This window comes from Garra rufa, chromosome 2 (assembly GCF_049309525.1).
Source record: "Garra rufa chromosome 2, GarRuf1.0, whole genome shotgun sequence".
In the NCBI taxonomy this organism is placed as follows: Eukaryota; Metazoa; Chordata; class Actinopteri; order Cypriniformes; family Cyprinidae; genus Garra; species Garra rufa.
In genome coordinates this window covers 26,427,794-26,454,279 of record NC_133362.1, presented here as the reverse complement: position 1 = coordinate 26,454,279, position 26,486 = coordinate 26,427,794, and the positions used below count along the sequence as shown (strand labels likewise).

General features: G+C 35.8%; 1 protein-coding gene across 6 annotated transcripts in view; it reads left to right on the top strand.

Moving 5' to 3' along the window:
- khdrbs2 (KH domain containing, RNA binding, signal transduction associated 2) overlaps positions 1–25,053 on the top strand; it is a 107,315-nt gene extending 82,262 nt beyond the window's left edge. Inside the window, exons 7-13 of one of the 6 annotated variants that reach the window (XR_012353871.1) lie at positions 6,002–6,084; positions 6,197–6,255; positions 9,600–9,683; positions 11,570–11,617; positions 17,794–17,915; positions 23,455–23,546; positions 23,811–25,053. Coding sequence is in view for 2 of the 6 variants with exons in the window: in XM_073835045.1 (XP_073691146.1) it covers positions 6,002–6,084; positions 6,197–6,255; positions 9,597–9,694 (240 nt within the window). In the remaining 4 variants the exon portion in view is untranslated. Of the gene's footprint in view, positions 1–6,001; positions 6,085–6,196; positions 6,256–9,596; positions 10,638–11,569; positions 11,618–17,793; positions 17,916–23,454; positions 23,547–23,810 lie in introns of those variants that run through there. The other 5 variants (XR_012353873.1, XR_012353870.1, XR_012353872.1 and 2 more) reach the window with 5 other exon arrangements.
- The last annotated feature ends 1,433 nt before the right edge of the window (positions 25,054–26,486 follow it).

Below are 26,486 nucleotides of genomic sequence, written 5' to 3'. Positions count from 1 at the left end.
CATGTCATTACTGGTTAAATTGTTAGGTACAGTACAAGCAAATATCAGCCCTTATGCTTTCCATGAGCTACAGTGTATTTACTGGTCAGTGATTACTGAATCAGTGAACACTGGCTACGGCTATCACAACTCCTTGTCGTGCATGAAATAACGCCTATTAAAATTTATTGCAACATGATTTGCAAATGCGCAGTAGATTGCTCCGTTACAGGAATTGCGGCTTCTGAAGGTTAGAAGTAATAGCCTACTTGTCTGTCATCAGCTTGCTGAATTAGTTCTTTTATTTGGGTGATTGTAAAAGTTTATGTAACAAGTAATAAGTGCTCCTATATTTCTACAGTGAGACATTTGGCAATAAACAGTCCTAGTTAATCACATTTTTGCTGCCACTTTCTTAGTACTGGCAAACGACTGTGCTTTCAGGCAGAGCCAAGGCTTTCAGGATTCTCTTAACTGTTATTTTAGCTCTATAAATATTCATGTTATTGCTGTCAGGTTGGTGGAAGATGTCTTTAATGATTTCCAGTGAGCTGGAATCATATATGAATAGACATAGTAATTATTTGTATTTCCAGTTGATAAGTGTAAGATCTTTGAATTCTTTAGGGGGGGGGGGGGGGGAACCTGACTCCTGGCCATAGAAAATAATTTGCTTGATTAAATTATTCGAGATATTGTTTGCCTAAAGCAAAGACTGCATATGTGATGATTTCTGTACATATGGAGCAACACATGGTAATTGACGTATTTGCATGGAAATGTATAGAGAAACACAGAGAGCAGCTGTTTTAGAAAAATAGCCTATTTAATCAGATCCTCAACAAATCACAATAATTCCATGCAATTAAATTTCATATATATATTAATATAATCATACCAGGATGACTAAATTCCAATTAAGCTTCCATTTTTTTATTTGATGCAAACACACCCTAATGACAAGACCAAAAAAAATCAAAGCTCTAGTTGAGTACACTGGTCTTTCCACCTTCATTCTCCTCTTTCTAATAAACTGTGATTAACTGAATATAATACTTAATTCATCTAAACCTATTAGTCACTAATCACCATGATATGAAAAGTAGTTTCCTTTTAATAAAAAATTGATGTGCATTGAAATCCCATTTTGATTATGTTTGGAAGAATTATGTGTCCTTTCAACATTTGCAACAATCAGAACGGACCATTAAATAGATATATGCCCTGTTGGATGTTAGTATATTTCAGACTGCTCCGTCCTGTCTGGCCTTAAGCCCATGTTTGCTCACACTTCAAACTGAAAATATTAGCCCTGAAAAATCGTCTGAGAAACAAGTGCAGACAAAGAGCCTTCATTCAATAAGTAGACGGAGCCACAGACAAAAAAGCGCTTTCAACCCTTCATTTCCCTTTGCTGCTCTCCAGTGAGGAATCATATTCAGTTGCCGTCCCACACAGAGATCAGTCACTGTCAAGAGGTGTTGGTGGTTGTCAATTGATAATGAAGCTGAGTATTGAAGACCTTTGGCTGTCTGCTGTATTAATTACTCTTGCAGTGCTCTCTACCACTTGATTTATTTCCTGTTAGCTTTCTCAATAGGACCAGAGTTAATTGCTCTTTCAAACGAGTGTTGAAATGTAACGATCAAGCACCATTAACTAGAGCTTGCTCGAATTATGCGCAGTGGCTTGTAAGTGCATGTTAAAGTCAAAAAGGTCAGACACAAGAACCTTTCAAATAGTACTTTGTTATTATACTAAGTAATATCCTGGCCACAAAATGTTTGCATAGATGTGCAAAACCTCTTTTTTAATAGTTTTTGCAGTTTCATGAAGATGTTTAAATGTGTTTTCATGTGTTCCAATTGTAATATGTCTTGCTTTTAACTTTTTGACATATCTTTAAGGAACAGACCTTAGTCATAATAGTGACATACAATTGTTGACAGGAAAATGAGGTTGTACAGTGCATTCAATGAATTGTACAGTTGCTTAACAAACCGACATGGACAAAAAGTTTGGAAGTTTTGAAAGTTGTGAGTTGGTGAAAATTGCAGTGTCTGCCATTGTAAACACTCTTACTTTATACTGGTATACTTCATACTTCAGCTTTAAAAGTATATTCAACCACGGACAATCGCCTCGCTCACATAATGTAATGATAAAATATCTTCTATAACGAGATATTATATCAGAGAAAATATTTCCTTCATGATTACGTCATATCTTATTACGACATAATTGAGAGGAGAATGTACTGTATGTGGCAGCAGTGCATCACCGTAAAACCCCGTTTAGTGGACAAAAACATGACATGACATTTTATAGCAAATCACATGTAGAGAATGGAAAATGTGCGTTGGAAATGTGCATTTTTTTTGTTTCACAGTTCCAACGCGCATTTTCATGACCCCATTTTTATGGCAAATCATACGTCTAGGACACGCTTTTTGCTGCCAACTCATACACTTTTGACGGGTTAGTGTGCAACACTGTTTATTTTGACAGCAAATTTTGATTTAGTCTTGGTCAATGTCTTTTGACGAAAATGCCATTTAGTTTTAGACGTATTTTAGTAACCTGAATTGTTGTTAGTCTAGTTTTAGTCGACTAAACATCATTAGGTTTTTAGACTAAAATCTAATGGGTTTAGTTACAGTGTAATGCATTTATTAAGCATTAAAAATTTCCAATATCATTATATAGGTTTGATATTAAGGTTTTATCACGACAGATTTAACAGCTGTGACACACAACATGCTTTTATATTAAAATTAAATTAAACCACTTCTCATAAACAAGAACATGGTTCTTTTCAATGATATACTAATGGTTATATAATAAGCATTCTTTATAACAACTTGTTTACCACATTCTTCATTCTTTCAAGCAGACATATTTATTTTAGGGCTGTCAAAAATAATGCGTTAATGGCGTTGTTGTTGTTGTTAATTACGTCAATTTTTTTAATGCATTTCACGTATGCGCAGTGTGACGAATTATTTGTCAGGAAAGTGGTTGGGGAGCTAGAGGCGAGATGGAGCAAGGTGAGCCTTTGGACGGATTCAAATATAAAAAGAATGATGATGGTACAGTTAACAAGTACAAGCCTGGGCGACAGCCCCTCTGCAACTGGAGTGGTTAGCCAAGCTTAGGCCCGGTTCTACTGGGGTAGACGTTGCTATATACCCTCAAACGAAAGCAAAGCTATTGAAGATCTGGCAAACAATCCAGCGTGTATTTGCAGCGTTGAGAAGTGTTGATTTCGAACAATTAGAAACAAATTGTCAGAATTCACTCACCGCTGAAAGCGCCAGATCGTTTTTTATTGCCGTTTTGCGCACTCGTGCATCATCTCATGACTAAGTGCAGACGCGATGTAAATAAAAGATTCATTGTGTAGTTTAGAAAGCTTTATTGGTTGTAAGGAACTTTGTGAGATCTCTATAAACTAAGATTTGTGACGCTTTTAGTGATAATAAAGGGAGCACGCTTTGCACTTTCCATGCCATAATCCATTCAGAATTTGTATGAAACTTTCGTTTTTCTTATGTTTTGGGAATTACATCTGCATAGTTATGCTGGGTTCATTCTTGAAAGAGTGGTGACTGACACAGTCATATCAAAGCAATTGCGGGGGGAAAAAATTCCCCCTTAGTTCAATTTTGTATGCAATGGCAAAGTGTATAGATTTAGTTTCGTTTTTTATTTAGTTAATTTAGAAAAAGGTTTGGAGCATTTTTTGTTCGTTAAATATAATTTTTTTTTTTTTTTTTTTTAACGAACAGCGCCCAGCAAAAGACTGATCATAGTCTGTTTGATCAGTTTGCCTTCTCAAATCATCACGACTTGCCTAAAATAAAATCTATAGATATAAAACAGTTCAAGTATAGTTTAAACGTTAAAGATAAATGTGCGCGATTAGGCGCATAGTTTGTGCAGAGAGTGGAAGATAAAGCCGCTTTGCAGGTCATCGAGGCACCAGCGCAATCACTTACATTTTTTCAGTGGAAGCAATTTAAAATTATCCGTCATTTTTGTTCACAAAGGAAAGAGTAATACATCAAAAAACGTTAGTGTTTTTATAAAATAAAGAAAACAAAAATGATGCGCTTTCTGTCGTCTCGTTCTTGAACAGGAGTGCTTAACAAAAATAAAGCGAAATGCATGCCTAACAGACATGATAAACATATCTATAGAAAGCTTTAAATTATTACTTAACGAAATAAAACAAATCGAAAACAAAAACTTGTTCATTATGTAATCCGTAAAGATAAATTTCTCTCTCAAAGATAGGTTCAGGAGGAGCCTAATCATGCATCAATTCTTCCGGCATCCCTCCACCTCCCCATCTCCTCCTCTGTTTCTGTTATTCTCCCTTTAGGTAGTACCACAATAGGAGTTGAACTCAGAGCTCAAGCCAAGCTTTACCAACTATCAGGACTGGATGAGCAGGTGAACTCATGAAATATAGCGTCTAGCCTGACAAAGTCCTGTAGTTCACGCTTAACTTTTCAAACATAGTTTTTCTATTTTTTTTTTCCTATATCAAACAATCTTAGTCATACAGCTAACAAATGACATGAGGGTAAGTAAATAATGACAGAATCGTCATTTTTGGTTGAACTTGGTTGATTCTTTTCATTTATTAAATGTCATGGCATGCAAAAAGGACACATCTTCATTTTCGTAAGTGTTAAAATGAAAGCTACTCCTTCCGCTCTTGATGAAATGACCCTATTAAATGGGTACGTCAGTCACTACCTCTCACTGTTCTGCTAAAATGTATTTCCTTAGCGTGCTGTGGATATTAAAGTGATTGACGTGTTCTGAAATATGCCATTAAATAGTAAAACATCCTGCCTCTTCTATACGCTGCTGCTTAAGATATGCATAGCACTCTATCAAGAGGACATGTTAACAAACCGGTCAATTAGTGGGAGAGGACAGAACCCTGACCCTATTAGCACAAGGAAAAACTAATAGAAGGAAACTTGTGTGGTAGATCTCTTGAACAACTTAATCCCTGGCATAATCCGTAACTTTAATTTAGTCTAATCCTTCTTCATACTCATAAAACCTGACTGTTGTGCAGAATTTTAATGTAAAGGGAATAGACAGGGTCAAAATAGCTTACCCAGGTTTTTCTGACAGATTAGGCCTAATAAAAAAGGGAAGCATTTTCAGTTGGTCTGTCTGAACAACAAAATGGAAACACCATAGATGTTACGAGTTTGCATTTGTGAATTATTTGGAGTTTACCCAATAGTTAGTTGGATTAGTCAATGCAATATAATGTCATCCCCCTCTTAGCACAGGATTTTGCTTGAGAAAATATGAATTTTAAATTTATGATGCTGTATATCTTCTACAGACCTAGAAGTCTTAAGTGTTTGGGTATATCTCACAGAAACACAAATTTCAATAGTCATAGGTGCTCCATTTAGTTTATGCAAAACAGAGTGTCTTATTTTTGAAATATGAAGTTTCTGCATGATCCACCTCTGTGTTCTTTTGCATTTATCATTTGGTATCTTGTTCAGATGCTTTTTACCAAAGAATTTGTAAGTGCTGCTAGATTTCCATCAGGGCAAAACATAAAACCAGACATTAAAATATCAGAACAATTCTTTTCAGTTTCAATAAAAGCTTTAAAAAGAGTAAGTAAGAAAAAGTCTATGAATGACATAAGTCATGTAGGATCTCCTGAACATCTCATTATGAAGTTTTAATCTGTTTATTGTTTCTTTTGTCTGTAATACTGAATCAACCTAGGCATTATCCACTTGTCTTCAGACATGGCAAATGAGACAATTGTCGCTCATTGATCAATATTTTCTGTTGGACATGATTCAGCTGTGCCAGTCCTCCACTCTGGGAGTATATTTATTAGAGAAATCCTATTGCAGTGTAATTAAACATTGATTTTTCAACCCTAAACAATTAGAGTGCCGCTTTGAGACAGATTCAGTCCTCTAGCGTCGCCCTCTGTGATTATTCTTTCGTGTTTCTGTGATTTCAGGGATATGATGATGGTTATGACGGGGAATATGATGACCAGAGTTATGAGGGCTATGATGACAACTACAGCAACCAGTCGAAAAGGTGCACATTTATTTTTAAAAGACATTTTGTCATAACATGAGCTAATTAATGCTTGGCTTTCACTCTTAGAATCTGTCTAAATGTCTCATGAGAATGATTTTTCCTCCTACAGTGTCTCGGAATATTATGAATATGGACACGGTAATAATGATGAAGCCTACAACAATTATGGTAAGAATCTACTTCTTCTAAAACAACATGACTTTCATCTCAAACAAATACCCTTTTTTCTTTTAGCTTAGTAGAAAACTTTTAGGATTTTAGGTAAACAATTTTGAATGGTGCACCATAAAGAGATACATCCTCTTTGCATAGCAGTAGTTTGCATAGCAGGCGGGCTGGAACTCAGTCATGGCACATTGCCCACACCAGTGAGAAACCTCTTTGCCTCATTCATTTTCCATATTGCTATTAAATGTTTCAGAGCTAAAGGTAAGGAAAAACACCTTGCGGCATTTGCCAGTTGTTAAATCACCGAGGCCCAGGGCACAGCAGCTGCCATCTTACCTTACTAGTCTGCTTCAGGGCTGGGTTTTAAGATGCACTTGAAATCATGGACTAGAGCCAGTAGAGAGCTGGAGGCGTTGCTGAGGCCCACCAAGAGAGTCAGAATGGCCTTTCAGCCATTACTTTGGCTTTTGAATATGTGCCCTCTCTGGATTACATTTGATGCAGTATTCCCTCTGTTCTTGGCATGGATTCTTGTTTTCCACTGATGCCAGTTTCCCATTGTATACGTGCCTGCTCATTCATTTTGCATTGTGGCAAATCGTGCAGTGGAGTGTCAAAGTGTTAACAGGAATGATTTCATTGTGTTATGAAAGGTTTTTGCTATTTAGGCAGTCAGAATCATATGGAAGCCCATTTCCACCTCAGAGTATTAAAAGGTAATTGCGACTGTGTATCCCACAATAGTGACTCTCTCACATTTGTGACTTCCTTGCACACCATGTCTTAAAGTTTCACAGGTTTAGCTTTGTTTCTAACAGTTGTTTGGTTTAAAAACAATTTATTGTTTTATTATTAACTACAGTGTTACACTATTAGGTAAGAACAAAATATGAATTGAACACTTTTATATAACTGAATTGAGCTGGTTAATGATACAAGGTTTGACACTTACATTAAACTGGATTGAAACAACATTAAACTAAACATAGCTGAATAATGACACTATTACTGTACCTTCTGGGTTCATCATAATTGATAAACTTTAACTGTTATTTAACTGAGTTCTGTGAAGCGCTGTATAAATAAATGTGACTTGACTTTCCTGCAATATCCTGCAGTGTGATTATTTCTAACAATTTGTCAAAGTTGTGGCATTGAGACGTTATTTCTTGTAATTGTGATTTTATCTCTCAAAACTTTAAAACTATTAGATATGCACTGATTGCAATTTTCTTGGTTGATTGGCCGATACCGATTTTTGCCAGTTCTGATTTTCTTTGCATAAAGAAAATTACATAATAAAAAATTATTAAACATTACAAGTCTCCCAATCTGGACTAAGTTACAGAGGTTCTGTCACTTAAACAACTCTTAAAATAAAGTGCTCTGTGACGGCAAAGAGATGGAAATAACAAATAACTGAAAAGGAGTTGATGTATATAACAAAACAGATGTCATTTCCCATTATGTATTTAAATGTTTTTTTTTTTAAATCAGTATCAGCAAACTCCATCTTTCCACTCCATTCTGTTTGATGAAGCAGAGATGCCGTAAATGCATTTTCAAATGCATAAATAATGTTTTAAATATTTTTAAACCATACAAATAAGAAATGTTGGCAAAAATGCAATGTTATTTTTAAATATGAAACCAAATCACCAGTAGGTGGCGGTAAATTATTGTTTGAATGAGCGAGTCATTAAGTCATTCATTCAACAGATTCGTTCAGAGAGCTGATTCATTTAAAAACGAGGCAAGTGACTGTCTTCATGTATGGGTTACTGAATCATTGATTTGCTTGATTCGTTCAAAATCATGGATTTATTCAGTATCGAAACATCGCTGTGTTGGGTTAGACACACAACAGTTCTGCTGTAGCTTTCATTAAAACTTTTTTCATCAATGAAATCAAGCCAAAACAGTCAATATTGTGTCTAAAATGTAAGTCACTTAATTTTAACTTCTTGTTTATTGACCTTCTATTGTATAAAATTAGTGTCACACTGAAATTGTGTTGATATTCAGGAAAACATCTAAATAACTTTCTTTTACTACCGCAGTATGCATCTATAACTTTCTTTGTGTGCTATTGCACTCACGTGTTTTGATTTCTGTACATACTCACCTAGTCGCTGTAAGTGTGACGTCAAAACTGACCGCCTTGGAATCGGCAGACTGACCAGCTGTTCCAGGCCGATCATGCGAAAAATTGGCTAATTCTGGCCCCTGGCCAGTCGATCAGTGCATCTCTAGTAACTATTTCTCACGATGTGACTATATCTCAATGTGACTTCACAGAATTGTCAATGTGACTTCACAGAATTATGACTTTATTTGTTGGAATTGTGTATAAAGTCATACAGTCCCACAGTTTTATGACTTTTCCCCCACAGTGTGACTATATCTTGCAATACGATTATACAAAATACGATTTTGTTCTTGCAATTTCACTTTATAGTCTGTGTCTGTAATTTTATATCTCAGTCTTTATTTTTTACTTTTTCACTATTTGATCTCACATGATTATTTTTAACAGAATTACCTGTTGTATTTTTACTCAGAGGTGGAAACAGGCTTCCATAAGATTATAATGATCAGAGACAGTTTTTCACAGTGAGGAGGATGTAGTGGAAAACCTATTAAATATAATGTGAGTAGGGGAGGGCTGTTTGTGCGGTAGTGATCATTACACAGAATACTGGAATAAAAAGGATTTTGTGATGTATAATGGTTTTTCCTCCTTTCTCTGTGAAACGGTAGTTAGCAACAATGAAGGTTAAGGTTCTTTGCCCTGAAGGCGGGCTGATTGTTTCCTCAATGGCCCAGCGATCACACTCAGAGAACCTAATGGAGCATCGGCTCCCAACACATACTGTATTTAAATGACAGCAGGGTCATACTGTGAGCTCAGCCAGGAGTTCATGCCTCATCTGCTCTGCCTTTGGTAACTGATAATTAGGGCAAAGTGACATTGTATATTTCTCAAACCTACCATAATGTACTGAGGCGAACATGCAAAGCCCTAGATGGGATGCGGGAATGGAGCTCTAAACGAATTATTGAAATGCATGTGTAAGATGGTCAGCTGGTGCTCAGTTTATTATTTTGTAATGCTTAGAACAAAAAGCATTAAAAAATTGCTAATGTCACATGGAATTACATGGCCGTAGGATATCCATTCCCTGATGAATCGTCACAGCATTGCATTTCAGCCATTTAAAGAGGCTTCTCTTCTATGTAACATCTACATTTATGAAATCCATTTTTCTCTCAGATACTCAAAATCTTGATAAAACTGTTTAAAGCAGTTCTGCTTTTTTCCTCCGTTTTAATCATTATAGCAGAAGAGGACTGGAACTCATCGCGGCCCAACCTCAAAGCTCCAGCATCAAGACTTACTCGAGGGGGCTACAGAGATCACCCCTATGGTAGATATTAAAGGTGCTCCAGATCATGTGACCTCCATACAACGCCAACCTTATTTGCTAAATAATCTAAAATTGGATTTTTAAGTGATAGGTCAATCATGTTTTTAAATTCACACTAACCTTGGTGGGGGGAAAAAAGCAACATGGTCCCTTCTTTTCTTATCTGAAACTGTTGACTTCTTTGTATATGATACCTTATGAACGTTAATTCTGGCCAGGATTTGGCAGTGTACTTTTGTCATTGAATCCTCCTCTCTTTAGTTTTCCATTGTTTGTCCCCAAATGTAAAGCATGGAATTAGCTACACATTATGCTTCCCTGACTTTGGGAACCTTTCCGTTAAGATAAAAATGTGGAGAGACTCATTTTGTACATAACATCTTTCTTAATACTTCTTGATTTGATTGATGGTAAATACTGAGTTTGTATATTTAATTTTGATATCAGTATTGGGTTTGAAAGCAATTGGCTATGTATGTAGCCACATCCAAGTGCTTTGCTTTGTGTGTAGCTTGTATTTGTACATAAAAATGTAATAAAAAAGGATGTAAAGCGCCTTGTGCAAGCTTCTCTAAATAGGTGATTATAATTGTTAAACTTGTGTTGCTATAATTTGTTAATAAAGATGAGATCATTTTTGTAAAATTAGATTAGGTACGTACTTGTCTCTAGTACTAAATGCCTGTTTGACCTGAGAAAATGGCTAATATGTTTTTTTTTTATATCTCTTTATTTAACAAAGAAAAGCCACAAAAAGGAACCGTAGAGACGTTGTCAAGTCATTTTGTGTAATAATAGATAAGCACTAATAGAAATAAACTTTGTTAAATAATTTTTAACATTAGCTCTAAATTGTTCATGGACTCTTGATTAATCATTTAAATGTTTAACATGTAAATGGAAGTCAACTGTTTAGATCAATAAATTGAATCTTTTTTTAACACACTCTTTAAGCTTCAGCTTATTAAACAAAAAGTCGGACTGACTTGTCTGCGCTAACGTGACTCTGAGAATGATATGGAGATTCAGGAGGTAAGAACGTCCCCATATTCCAATAAGATGTTCTAAGTGCCTTCAGCCTTTGGTGTTAACCACTGTAGCCAATGTGAATATGACTGATATTCACACTGTTTCATCACTCCCAGGAGTGAATGGGATCCAGTTAAAATGCTTTATCTCTGCTACCTACAGTATATTTTCCTCTTTTGCTATTCATGTTAATGAACATCAGAAGGCTGCCTTTGTGTTGTAATACCAATGCTTTTAAATATCAGCACTATTCAAGGCCCCATAGAGACCTCAACTCTTTTTTGTGACTATTAGAACTGAATGCTGACACGTATTAAGACTTCGAAAGGATGACTAAACGTTAAGCAGGTAACCCTAATAATAACTCTAATGTTGCGAATGCCAGTCATAAATTAAGTTATTTATACTTCAAAAAGTAAACCTGCCCTCACTAACCCCAAATAAATGCCTCGGCCTTCTAAATCCGCTAATAAAGTTAACTAGTGACATCAAAAATCACTTACTAACACATAAGAAGAAAAAGAAACAATTAACAATCCATCTTTTAAAAGAAGCTAAAACTGATCTTTAATACCTGACCAGCTAAACTAAGCTTTTTAACCAGACACGCTGAAAAAGATGGTTGCTCTCAAATCATATTCTGCTCTGACAGCTTTTGTCCAGCCCCACAAATTGGTTTACTTTTTTGATAGTAACATATGCTTTGTCAAACTGTTTTCTATCCATCTGTTATTCGTGCATGCGAGTGTACGTTTGTTTTGACTTGTAGTCTCACTCATCGTCTCTACCTCATTTTGTGTATTATACTAATTGCTCCTCAAAATCTATATCCTAAATATGATTTATCCTTCCAACAGGTACCAGTCTCTCTGTGAGCGGAGATGCAGTGGATTGAGTCAGACTGGGTAAGCTGCAAAAGTGTCTCTAAATATGACAGAAAATGCATTCAAATATAGTTTGTGCTAGGGTTCATTATGACTTCTGACCTGATTTTTTTTTTTATCATTGGAAGTTTATACATCCATCAGTTTCACCCAATATAGAGGCTTTGCAATTATGTCACAATTTGGTCAGTTACCCGGATACGCGGCCATATTGGCAATACTCGGATGTAAACAACAGCATGGATTGCACTGTTAATGTACATAATGAATGTGTTGTTCTGCTCATTTAACCACGGGAGAAAAACAAAACATGGAAGCTGCTAAATCATGTAGAGAAGGACTTAGTAACCAGGAAAGGGTGCAATATTTTGACAAACTAACGTAAATAGGTTGTAAAGATACATATGAGCAGTATTAAGATATTATCCTAATATTTCACCTACCTGACCAGAAATAAGACCAAACACAAATGTTGTTAAGATTCTTACTCTGGAAATCCTGATTCAGTTTGGCCAACCACAAACGTTTTTTTTTGCACTCTTCTGCTTGATTTGTTATAACTTTTGGCAGTCTATAGTAGCCTACTCCAAATGTTTTTTTTTCCAGTCTGACCAATTAGTACAGCCCAAAACATGACAATAATTCACAATTCTCAGCAGCAATAATCAGCAGTTTCAGTTTCATTTAGTTTAGTGCCACCAATATGGCCGATTGATGACGTGTCTTGAAAACATTCTATATCCACTTTTTTTCTGAAAAAATGATGTGCGTGCCATGATGTTTGCTTGCTCTCGTGTTCCAGTCTCCATAGAAATCCATGCTAAAATGAGGTAAAAAAGATTCACTGAATTGATTAAACAGAATCTTTTTCAATATAACTAAATATAAAAATGTGCACATGGTTAAGCTGTACTCTAGTTGGCTGCCACAGTAACAGCAATAAGCTGGTTACTCCACCCCAAAATGAAAATTTTGTCATGAATCACTGTCGTTCCAAACCCGTAAAAGCTTTGTTCATCTTCGGAGATTTAATATATTTTGGATGAAAACCAGGAGCTTTGTGACTGTCCCATTGACTGCCAAGTAACTAACACTGTCAAGGCCCAGAAAAGTATGAAAGACATTGTCAAAATAGTCCATCTGCCATCAGTGGTTCAACCATAATTTTAAGAATTTATGAGAATTTTTGTATGCAAAGAAAACAAAAATAACAACTTTGTTCAACTATTTGTCTCCTCCGCGCCACCGTAGTGCCATTTTGGAGAGTATCCACTGGAAGCAAACAACATACACTGTTCTCTTCGAATCAAAGCATAAATATCAAAGTGTCCATGTGAATAAAGTCGTTATTTTTGTTTTTCTTTGATGTTTGACAATGTATTTCAAACTTTTCTGGGCCTTGACAATATTATTTACTTGGCAGTCAATGGGACAGCCACAAAGCTCCCAGTTTCATCCAAAAAATCTTAAATTGTGTTTCAAAGACGAACAAAGCTTTTACGGGTTTGAAACGACAAGTGATAAACAACAACATTTTTTTATTTTGGGGTGGAGTAACTCTTTAAGGAATTCCTGTACAGTACTTGTTTTGCGTACCAGCAAATCTGTCTGTGTCTGGCAGTGTATGCTAACGTCATGTTGCTTAAAGGGATAGTTCTCCCAAAAATGAAAATTTGATGTGTATCTGCTTACCCCCAGGGCATCCAAGTTGTAGGTGACTTTGTTTCCTCAGCAGAACACAAACAAAGATTTTTAACGAAAACCAGTGCAGTCTGTCAGTCAAATAATATGAGTGGATGGGCACCAAACCTTTAACAGTAAACAAAAACATGCACAGACAAATCCAAATTACACCCTGCGGCTCGTGACGATACATTAATGCCCTAAGACACGAAACGATCGTTTTTTGTGAGAAACTGAACAGTATTAATATAATTTTTTACCTACACAGCCACGTCCATCTGTCCTGATCATGAGTTTAGCATCCGGCTGGTGACATGTGAACGCGCTCTGGCGTAGTATACGCAAACGCCGGAAACGATCTGTCGCGTGTATACGTCACTCATTGTTTACACAGTGCACAGAGATTGTGGGTATAGCGGCTATTCAAAATGGTAATTACTTGCGCTTATCCTGATTGTTCAAACCGATTTAAAGCTAAAAGATTACATTTGCTTTCGCAAACTCATCCGGGACTTTTCACTGATTTTCCCTTATGGCGTTTGCGTATACTACACCAGAGCGCGTACACATGTAACGAGCCGGATGATAAGCTCGTGCTCATGACAGATGGACGTGGCTGTGTATCAAAGGTAAAAAATGATATACATACTGTTCAGTTTCTCGCAAAAAACGATAGTTTCGTGTCTTAGGACATCAATATATCGTCACGAGTCGCAGGGTGTAATTTGGATTTGTCTGTGCATTTTTTTGTATACTTTTAAAGGTTTGGTGCCCATCCACGTCCATTATATGGCTGGCAGACTGCACCGGTTTTCGTTAAAAATCTTTGTTTGTGTTCTGCTGAGGAAACAAAGTCACCTACATCTTGGATGCCCTGGGGGTAAGCAAATAAACATCAAATTTTCATTTTTGGGTGAACTATCCCTTTGATGTCGTTGTCTCATTTTATTTAAACTTTGACAGGTCATAGTGCAAAAAGATGGTCATTGCAACACTGTAAAGTGATGAAACTTGGCACCATGTGCCTTTTTTATATCAGCTTGGAAATATGTTAATTTGACTGGAAACACCAGAGACTGAAAATGTAAAGCATTGTTCCAGTCGGGCAAGACTTCCGCATTCAGGAAAAAAGTGGATAGTCAGGGAAACATTCTGGGCATACATTTTTCATGCTACTTCGGAAAGACCAAGTATACTCCTATATGTTCCACAGAGCTGTCTTTAAGCAAGAGAAAACAATTAAGCAAACCATTTTATTTCATAGTGCAGAGCATGTACTAATGTTTTGTTGTGACAGTACAATTTATAAACCATTTAGCAAGTTAACACAAACATCCTATCGGGTTATAGCTTAAAGACAGAAACAGGCTAAGTATGATATAGACTTGTGACGCTACCCACAGATTAATTGCACACACCACTAAAATATTAAGGAGTGATTGTATGACCTCGAGTGAAATGTGGCCTTTCAAAGCACCAATGCTTTGAACATTTGGGTAATTAACTTTATTTAGGATTAAATATGCTGCAGGAGATCCCCGCATGTGAAGCAAAACAGCAGCAAGAGACAAAAACACAGTAGTATTTGGGACTCGTTTTGTTTGGTTTATTTTTTCTTTTGCTATTAGGCAATTATGCAGATTAGAAACAAACAATAATCAAAAAATCAATTAACGCAGCATTTTCAGTATTGATTTAAGCTTTTTTAAAGCTTGGGACTTCCAAAATGCATATATTAGTCATTCTATTAATTTCGACCATCGTCGCATTATTTTGGTTCTCTTGATGGATGGAAGTCTTTTGTAGAGGTCAGCCATGTTTTATAGTCTAATTAAGGACAAGACAGGGGCATGCTCAAACAGATGCGTTTTTTCACACAGAGACCCATTTGTAAGCCAACAAAGGATGATTAAATCACTGATGCCTATCGGATGGCTTATTTGAGAATGGAAAGGTAATGGGAATGGAAACGATGGCAAAGATGTTTTAACTGCATTGTGTTTTGTGATCATTAATGCTCTGCATGAAATAAATCTAAAACCGTTATATTCATTTATGTATAAAAATATGTAATTAAATGTAATGAAAAAGGGATTTTTCATTATTTAAATAATATATATAATATTGTGATTTGTGGACTGGTCTGACTCTGAATGGCTTTAGGCTTGCTAATTAAAATAGGCATTGTCTTCGAATCACTGGCACACAGGTGTTTTTTTTTTTGCTACCTCACAGTAGTGCCTTCGGCATGAACATATCAGCAAAGGATTTTGAAGCTTGGATATATATCTCATTTGTCTTTAAACAGTGTTCCAAAGTGAAAGAGAGTGCATGAGGTCTTATTTTTTGACTACAAACGTGAAGGTGGTTAATATAAAAAAAGTTTATGACTGATCTCACATGTTCTGGAATTAATGAGACTCATTAGTAAGAAGCAACTGGACTTTTGGCTGTTAAATCTGGCCTTCTGTGGTTCACAATGCATTTTCGTTTTGCATTTTTCTTTTCTACGGTGAGAAAGAATACATTTATGATGACAATAACAGATTAATGCATGATGCTTTCTGTTGGGTGTCTGTAATTTACACACAAGACATTCAATTTGCTGTCAAATACTAGTGGAGTTTCCATCAGTGTTGAAAATCACTGTTGTTTTCTGTGACAGAGTTGGTCATCACATAGAGAGCACCAGACAGAGATGGAGATTCGTTTGAACAAAAAGGCGTTAGAATTGTCATCACATTTGTTTCACATAGTAGAAATTATTTATTTGTGTTAAAAAAATGATAGTCATGGCCCAAACAGCAATTTTAATTATAGCCATGAGATTAAAAACTAAGGATCCATTCAAAACAATACAATAAGGCACATTAAATATCTTCCTTAGTTATAGCAAGTCTGCTTACATATATAGTCAAACCAAAAATTCTTCAGACACCAGATATAATTTGTGATGTTTTTTACTAGTGGGTCCAGGACCCTATAGTTCATTTATGTAAGTGCGTATAGCAAAATAAAGTAAACTGTTATATATTATACTCAAAAAATCTTCATAGAGTGGACTACCATTACAACTGATAAAAACTTGGGATCAAAAATTATTCTGACACTTTTCTTTAATTGCTAATGTGACCTTTTTTTTTTTACAATATTAAGCATTGCTTGGTAATTGGTCAACAAAGTATTGATAGTTGTGTAAATATTGTCATACTAACAGTTGTCTGAATTTTTGATCAACTGTAATCCATTACATACTTTTCTATTTATAGATATAGTTATCTGACATTATCAAGATGAATTTGTTCTTACACGGTTGACTCTGAGTTCTCGTCATATCTTATTACCATTTTATAAACTCTATCGAATAAACTGTGATAATGTGAGAAATGTTGAAGGTGTGTGAATAAATTTTGGTTTGACTGTACATTTTTAAGAGTAGCTGCATTTTATTAACACCTAGAACTTGTCTACAGTGTAGTATCAAAACTAAAACATAAAGAGGAAAAATATAAAGAACTTCAGCATTAACTATCTAAATTTTAAATCAAATATATAAATATGCAGATTTAACCAGATCAAACACAAGGATGAATGTTAAATGATTTTGTTAGGCAGAATGGAGACGTTACATGCTGGTGCCGTAATTCATTTTCATTGGGTTTAACACAGCAGGAGAGCAGACAAACAAATGTTAAGGACCCAAAGCTCTTAACTGTACAAAAAGAGAAATCGACAAGCTCCAATTTCTTAACAGTGTTTATATCTTCCAAATGTGGGATGATGAGTCTATTGGTCTTTTCATCTTTTGAAATGTGGTCTTATTTTATTTCATACCCCTGTGATGTTGATATCCTACAGTCTAGTCCCTCAGTGAAAGCCATCGTACGTGAATTAAACTGGCTTTTACGACTCGCGCATATAGCCTCTTCGGAGAATCCTTCTGGAATGAACGTGGATAATAGAAAGAGACTAGTTAATCCGGTCTCCATTACTTTTCCATAATCAATAATCAGCGCAGACCATGTAGAGATTTGAAAATAAATCCACTACATTCTTTTAAATAAAGCTTGTAGCTTTTATGTAAGCCTGAGAATGTAATGTGAGATGTAATCGTTACCTACTATAAGCCATCTGACATTCACTGTGGAGGAAAGTGAAAGAAGATACAGCTTTTCTTCAGTAGATCATGAATCATAAGCAGCGTAATGGCTTAAACAACTGCATGATGTAGTTTGAGGCGAAGAAACCCCCAAAACATGTCAGGCTATTAATTCTGCAACAAATACCACAATGTCAGGCTGTGGTCATATTTGTGTTATTTCATCTATCTTCAGGCAATATTTTAGACACGCATATTATCACTGAGGAGGGTATGTCTGTGTCATCAGCAGCTTCTCCGACACCAAGTCCTCCCACATATCTAGCTCATATCTATACATATCTATCCCTTCCCAGCCTCTCCTTAAACGTTCCGTTTGTTTAACCTGAGTAACATCTCTTCCCTGCCTTTGCAGGCGCTTTGCAGTCGATATGTGAAGCATACTGATAAAACCGATCAGTGAGAAGTGAGGGGGCTCCGTCTCATTTGGCTGAGGAAATGCTTATAAACAGTCTGTGCGCAGATGCTGTATGCCAGGTAAGTAGTGTGTTTGAAAATGTGGAAAACGTAACCGCAGCGCTTCAACATCCAATTACAGAAGCTACACTTGCTTGAGAGGATGGATGCAATTTCATGTTACATGTGGAGTATCATTTATACCTGCCTCTTAGACGTGTACATAAAGCTTATAGTGGAAAAATAAGTAAACTGCCTTTACTTATACTTGTATTTTATATATTATTATACATATGTTACTTTTAATAACAGGTAAGGGCCGTTCACACCAAGAATGATAACTATAAGGAGAACTATAAAGTTTTACAGGAATAGTTTAGCCAAAAATAAAAATTACCCCCTGATTTACTCACTCTAAAGTCTATAGGTGTATATGACTTTCTTCTTTCAGATGAATACAATTGGAGTTATATATAAAAAAAAAAGTCCTGGCTCTTCCAAGCTTTGTAATGGCAGTGAATGGGTGTTGAGATTTTGAAGTCCAATAAAGTGCATCCATCTATCATAAAAAGTGCTCCACATGTCTCCGGGGGGTTAATAAAGGCCTTCTGAAGTGAATCGATGTGTTTGTGTAAGAAAAATATCCATATTTAAAATTTAATAAACCGTAATCTCTAGCTTCCGCTAACTGTTCTCCATGCATTTACGAGAGGCTGATGTTCCAGTAGATGACGTAGGATATACAGTAGGCATAGCGTAAGTTCTGGTGAGAAGTGACGAACATGGAAGCACAGAACCTAGAACAAAACAAGATACCAGTCACGAATTAGAAGTACAAAATGAGGATTTGTAAAGAAATATGTTGGAGAATTTCAATATAAGCTAAGAGTAGACTAAAGTTGGTTCTCGCGAGACTAAGATATTCTCGCTATGCCTATGTCATTGGACTTTAAAATCTTAACACCCATTCACTGCCATTATAATGCTTGGAAGAGCCAGGACATTTTTTAATATAACTCCAATTGTATTCGCCTGAAAGAAGAAAGTCATGTACATCTAGGATGGCTTGAGGGTGAGTAAATCATGGGGTATTTTTTAATTTTGGATGAACTATTCCTTTAATAATTGTTCTAATTATGTGAGAATAGTCAAGTCCACATCACGGCTATAACAGTAACAACACAGAGGAACAGTATTAGTGGAATATCTTTCAGAACATTTTTTTTTCCACCTGATGGATGATAAAAACATTGACAGCCAATTAGAATCCACCCAACCTTAAAATGCTCATACATTTAAAGAGGTAGGCAACATACAGTTGAGGTCAAAAGTTACATACACCTTGCAGAATGTGCAAAATGTTCATTATTTTACCAAAATAAGAAGGATTATACAAAATACATGTTATTTTTTATTTAGTACTGACCTGAATAAGATATTTCACATAAAAGACATTTACATATAGTCCACAGGAGAAAATAATAGTTGTGACCCAAAATAAAAATGACCCCGTTCAAAAGTTTACGTACACTTGATTCTTAATACTGTGTTGTTAACTGAATTATCCACAGCTGTTTATTTTATTTTGTTTAGTGATAGTTGGTCACGAGTCCCTTGTTTGTTCTGAACAGTTAAACTGCCTGCTTGTTCTTCAGAAAAATCAGGTCCCACAAATTCTTTTTTTTTCTCGCCGTTTTTGTGTATTTGAACCCTTTTCCAACAATGACTGTATGATTTTGAGATCCATCTTTTCACACTGAGGACAACTGATGTGCAACTATTACAGAAGGTTCAAATGCTCACTGGTGCTTCAGAACGAACCGAGGGGTGACAACTTTTCAAATTTGAAGATCAGGGTAAATTTAACTTATGGCGCTTTTCCACTACACAGTACCAGCTCGCCTCGGCTCGACTCGACTCGGCTCTGTTTGGTTTTCCACTGTGTAAAAGTTGTACCTGTACCTCCACAATAGTACCTGGTTGTCATAGCGACGCTGCAAGAAACTGCCGTGATGTAATCTTCTACGCGACACACACCCGCTGTCTGCACCTCCTCGTTTGACCATGGCGTATTCTTCCGAGTTGCCATAATATGTAATGTATTGGATATGTCACGCAATCTCTGGCCAAACTTTTTAAAAATGGCGGGGTTATTCTGGATACTATTGCTGGCGCGTGCAATGATGACGCAGTGAATAGTGACGATTCTCTCTGACCAATCAGCAGTCTGCTGTGTTTTCACGTCACATTTTAGTATCGCCTCAGCTCGCTTGGAACCTCGCCGGAGGTGGTACGAAAAAAAGTACCTGGAAGCCGGTACAGGTACAACTTTTACACAGTGGAAAACCAAACAGAGCCGAGTCGAGTCGAGCCGAGGCGAGCTGAGGCGAGCTGGTACTGTGTAGTGGAAAAGCGCCATTATTTTGTCTTCTGGGAAACATGTAAGTTTCTTCTGAAGGGCAATACTAAATTAAAAAATATGACATTTAGGCAAAATAAGAAAAATGTACACACCTTCATTCTGTTCAAAAGTTTACACCCTCTCGCTCTTAATGCATTGTGTTTCCTTCTGAGGCATCAGTGAGCATTTGAACCTTCTGTAATAGTTGCATATTAGTCCCTCAGTTTTCCTCAGTGTGAAAAGATAGATCTCAAAATCATATAGTCATTGTTGGAAAGGGTTCAAATACACAAAAAAAGTAACAGCTAATATTGTTTGTATAATGTGTTACTCAATATTCATCTTGTTTATTGAACTGTTGTAAAAACATTACATTCGCAATCATTCTTCCGGTCTGAATATGAGTGCGACCCAAAGCCATATCGCAGCTGTGCTTCGAAACGGCAGCACTCTTGATAATGAAATATTCAATTCAGCATGCGAGACACAATGTAATTATCCTTTAGTTTTTAATGAATCTCAATTAGCAGCAGTCCCACTCTTCTCATTATAGAGAACTTTCCTCTTCATTTAATAAACACTCCATACGCTTTAGGAAGACATGCATTTGTGACTTATTCTGTCTCCTCCAGTGAAAATCACACTCCTAGAGTCCCTCCTGAACACAGCACCTGGAAAATGCAGCATGTTTGCATAGCGTCTGTTTATTTTTGGTGTTCGACTGATTAGTATTATGGGGTATAATGGATTCCAGCGATATTCGTGCTGTTTTGGCAGACACATTGCACTGAGCCATTCTCATGCTGAGCTTATAACTGTGTGAGCCAGGGGCCACATTCCCAGAGTGCCTCGCTCCTGTTTGTGAATTCAGAATGCAGCGAGCCTTGCTGTTTTCACCTGTTTTCTTGTAATCAGTTTACCACTCATCTATCTCTTCATCTGTTTAATTCCTCACAATTTACAGCTGTTTTAGGAAGTTAATTGTTCTGCCATGATTCAAGGACATTTGAAAACAAGACATTAAGTGATTAATTTAAAACTTTGAGTGAAATCTTTGTGGAAAATTTGAAACAATGAAGTCAATAATAAGTGAAGAAATGTATCCATTAGCATTCCCATTCATCTCAAGACATGTGCTATGCTGTATAAAGTACAAGGGATAAACTGTATAGTGTATGTTGCTTCCAACATTGTCAAAATATGCAAAATTGGCCATCAGTGGAGAAATACTTAAAGTAAACACACAGTAGTACGCTGTGTCCTAACTACATGCAACGTGACATGTGATAAAAGATCTTTTCCATGTTAATCTGAGTTTTTGTCCTAACCAGCCTTGATGGCGACACACAAAGTTTCTTTTTTAGAAACTGTTTCTATTTCTACAACATCGTGGCTGGAACAACAACATAATCTATGAGTGATAATCTCAGGTTTTGATTATGCGCTTTATTTAATGTTAAATGTGTTGCATAACATTATAGCCGTACTGAAAGCAACAGTAGATGGTGTTAATTTATCTCAAATCTTAAAAATTAAAGCAAACATGTACGTTAAAACTGTGAACTCAATGTGTACCAACAAGTGTTTTGTTTTGATAAAGATGGTATCAGTCAGCATGTACATGACCAGTCAAAATTTTTAGTGTTTTTTAAATAAGTCTGCTCACCAAGCCTGCTTTTATTTGATCCAAAATGCAGCAAAAGCAGTAATATTGTGAAATAGTTTTACTATTTAAAAAAAACAGCTTTCTATTTGAATATATTTTAAAATATAATTTAGTCCTGTGCTAAAAACTAAAATTTCTGCATCATTACCGCATCATTCGGTGTCACATGATCCTTCAGAAATCATTCTAATATGCTGATTTGCTGTTCAAGAAAAATGTATTATTATTATCAATATCTAATATCTTATATATATATATATATATATATATATATATATATATATATATATATATATATTTATTTATTTATTTATTTATTTATTTATTAAATTAATAATAATAAATAATAAATTAATACTTTTTAGCAAGGATGCTTTAATTTAATAAAAAGTGGTGATAAAGACATTTATAATATTACAAAAGATTCCTATTTCAGATCAATGCTGTTCTTCTGAACTTTCTGTTCATCAAAGAAACCTGAAAAAATATACTCAGCTGTTTTCAACATAAAAATAAAAATAATAATAAATGTTTTTTGAGCAGCAAATTGGAATATTAAAATGATTTCTAAAGGATCATGTTATTTAAGTAATGATGCTAAAGTTCAGCTTTGAAATCATAGGAATAAATTACATTTTAAAATATATTCAAATATTCGAAAGTTATTTTAAATACTAAAAACATTTCAAAATGTTACTGTTTTTGTTGTACTTTGGATCAAATAAAATCAGGCTTGGTGAGCAGACTTCTTTAAATAAAATAAAAAAAAAAAACATTAAAAATCACACTGTTTAAAAAATTCTGACTGGTAGTGTACTTTAAATAATGGCAAAAAGGTTTATTATTTATGAATTAGATTATAAACTTGTCCATTACATTGAGAGTGCAGTCCACTTCTGAACATTGAACATTGAGTGATTCTGTTGTGTCGCATCTGGCGTGGACAGCCAAATTGCTTGTTGCTGGAATCTTTTTGCATCGCGTCTAGTTAGGACACGGTGTTAGATACTAACCAGCCAAACCTTGATAAAATGCTCCACTGCTCATAATGCATATTACTGTTTGTACTTATAATTGCATTTATGATTCACTTTAACAAATTTGATTTTGTCTCTTTTTTTTTTTTCTTTTTTTTGCTATGCACCAAAAGCAGTGAAGATTATGTTATGATTGAGGAGTCAATTAATGCAGTCGGACTAAAAATTCAGAGGTTTGACAGTGATACAATGACACCATCTGCTTGCAGGAGTGCACTTGCACTCTCTTATTCTCTGCCATTATGGTAACACTACACACTTGGCAAGTCGACTGAAGGATTTGTTCTGGAAACCAAAGATAATTGCAGGGCTGTAGACAACGGCATCCAAATGACAGATGCTTGTCAATGTAACTGTGCTTTCTCGAGGTCACTGCCAACATTGCTCGAGATGCCTTTCAGCCCACAGTTTATGAGCTGTCTTACTTGTGTGTGATAATGTTCTTGTATTGGCAGATGTTGATGGAAAAGCATAAAAATGTACCAGAATCAAATGTCTGTTTTCTTCCCCCACCAGTGTCGAACTTCTCATTTTCATGGATCTGAATAGAGCTGATCTTGACAGAACATCACTGCAGAGCACAGATGACCACTGCGTATCCATCTTGTGTAAGTCACTGCAAAGTCACACTTGGTTTGTGACAGATGGGAAAGGACAGCATGGGAAAGCTGCAGCAAAATAAAATAAAAAGCACAGGTTGATCACATCAGAAATAAAAATTAAATAAACGGCGCTTACTGGCTGCGATGTAGAATCTAGATCTGATCTATTCCTGTAATATAAGCCTATTTTTCCCAGTTGAAAAGATAAGTGTATGAGAAGTCTTTTGAGTGTCACTAAATTAAGACTCATGTTTTTATTGTCTTTTTCAGCAAAATGAAATCTGAACAGTGCCTTATGAGATGAACCTCGCCCTGGATTGGCTCATTCAAACCACGTAGAAGGTCCAAGCAGAAACCTTTCTTAAGCTGCCTCACATCAAGTTTGAATTCTTCAGAGACCCATAAATTCAATATGGCATTATGGTGTTAAGATCAATATAGCAACATAAGGCATGCCACATATTGTGGTATAATATAAGGCTATGTTCATCCTAACATTGTTTTCAGGTTTAAATCCTTTCTCATGCATAATGCTATGCTGTAAGGTTTTGCATTTTTTGGTCATATATCCTCTTTTTGCGTAATCTTTTTTTATCCCACAGGACAAAAAAAAGACATAATTGGATTAAATGGCAATTGAAGATGGAGTATATTTTGTCTAAGTACGTCATCTACGCTATGTCACTTCAATGACAGCTAAATGAGACGGTTTATCATGGTGCGTTAAATCTTGATAGATACACAACTAAATATCTTTATGCAACACAAACAGTTTTGCTTGTATTTTTGGGGTTGTAGAAGCAGCTTGTTTCTGTGCCACTGTGACATCTGCGAGCATATGACTCAGTTTGCTCTGCGTATGTCATTACTAGCAGTGCCGAAATACAGCAGATATTACTCATCCGAACCTGTGCTTTCAAAGCTTGAGGCTTCAAAAATTAGTTAGACAAATACATACAGTAAGTGAATTTCACACTAAGGCTCATCTTCATGGAAATGTGTAGTATGTAATCAAAATCCAGTGCATAAATATTTAATGACAAACACATATTCTCATTAATGGTTTGAGTTCCTCAGCTGAATGTGTTTTGAGCTTTTTCTCCTTGCAGTGAAAATTTCAAAACATCCAATCATGTTTTTTTTTTTTTAAGTGGCATTTTAACACCATCTAAGTGCCCTTGAGGTTATCAACACAGCTCAGACCGAATTTTAAAATTCAATTTCCTTATGACTGTACAAACGAAACAGCATCTTTCTGGAGAATGTGGAAAGCTTGTAGGATTAAGCGCATAAACCTCAAAGCAATCAATCATTTGAACAGAATGGTCTATAGGTTTGTCAAATAAGAGTCTGCAATCTCCACTGAAACAGTAAAGCTATAATTTGAGCACATTTCTATACTCTCAAACTATCAAATTCTTTTATGTAATGCATAGAAGTAACACTGATAAAATCATGACCAGCAACATGGTTTTATACTTCACAGTGCATAATAAAGCTTTTAACACACCTATGCATGTAGTCTTTATTGCAGTTCTAGACATGGGTTTTGTGCTGGGATCTTAAGACTTGACTAGCTGTTCCCATCATTCTTTCAGTGTTTTGTTTCAACACTAATCAAACAAACCTGGGTCTCCAGGTTAACATGGAAATCACTGGCAGGTGTGCTGGAACAAGATGTAAACTGCACAAGTTTAATTATATTTTTAGTACTTTAACAGACTTGTATTCAAAGATGAAGACAAATAACAGTAGGGTGGAATGCACCCCTCATCCAAAGAAAAATGTATGCTGGTTTCTGTGTGTGTGTGTGTGTGTGTGTGTGTGTGTGTGTGTGTGTGTGTGTGTGTGTGTGTGTGTGTGTGTGTGTGTGTGTGTGTATAAGGGGCATTTCTTATATAAGAGGCAGTGTCTCCTCAAAATATTGGGTTCGTAGTACTAAAAAAAACACTGTCCAAAAGTGACACCAGCAGGTAAAGTTACAGTGGGAGTCTGTGTCTCTCTTGCATCCACTGAGCCTATTGAGTTTTAATCATAGACTGTAAAAAAATATGGACGTAGTGTCCGTGATGTCACCCGTAGGTTTCTGAAGAGCGTTTTTGAAGCTCATAGTGGGTGGGAGTCGAAAACTAGCTATATAAACCAAAAACACTTTTTGTACCAGGCTCTAAACATTTTTTTTCTGCTGTAAAGATGGTCATTTTAAAATGGGGAGTCAATGGAAATGACTCCCTTTTGCAGCTGTCTCTAGCGGACAGTCGATGAATTGCTGTCTATGTCACTTCCGTGTTATTTTCAATAGAGAGAGTGGGAGGTTGGCGCTTGGTTTTAACAGATCCCCTAAAGCGTTTGGTGGGGGGTAATTGAGAATGAATGGGTGAAAATCACGTAAGAAGAGGCAGTGCCTCCATCGCGATATGACTGGCTATGTTTGTGATTGGTTCATGTGATAAATCCTGCCTCTTGGGCTCGTGCACATTTCGCATTCCCAAATCAGTCTGAATGAACAATATAATGGCGTTAATGGGAAGACTAAAAAGTAAGTAAACAACACACTTAGATATAACCACTTCGTTACGTCAAAAGAAGCCTGTCCTGAAAACATAATATGTGGGAGTTTTTAGTGAGTAATCAGCTTGGTGAAATTTAAAGTACATTTCTGTGTTCGTGAAAAATTCAAAAATAGTTGTACGTTAACTATTTAAAAGAACAGCTGAACACAAGTTTACAAATAAAATATATTGTTTAAATTGTTACTGCCTTGAGTTATTATTTTGGAATAAATGTAAAATGCTTAAAAACACCAACTTGATGAGATTCATACTTGGCTTTAATAAATAGACTATTGATTACATTGTTATGTAAAAATTAGGGGTGGGCATAGATTAATTTTTTTAATCTAGATTAATCTAGATTAAATCTTGGAATCAATCTAGATTAATCTAG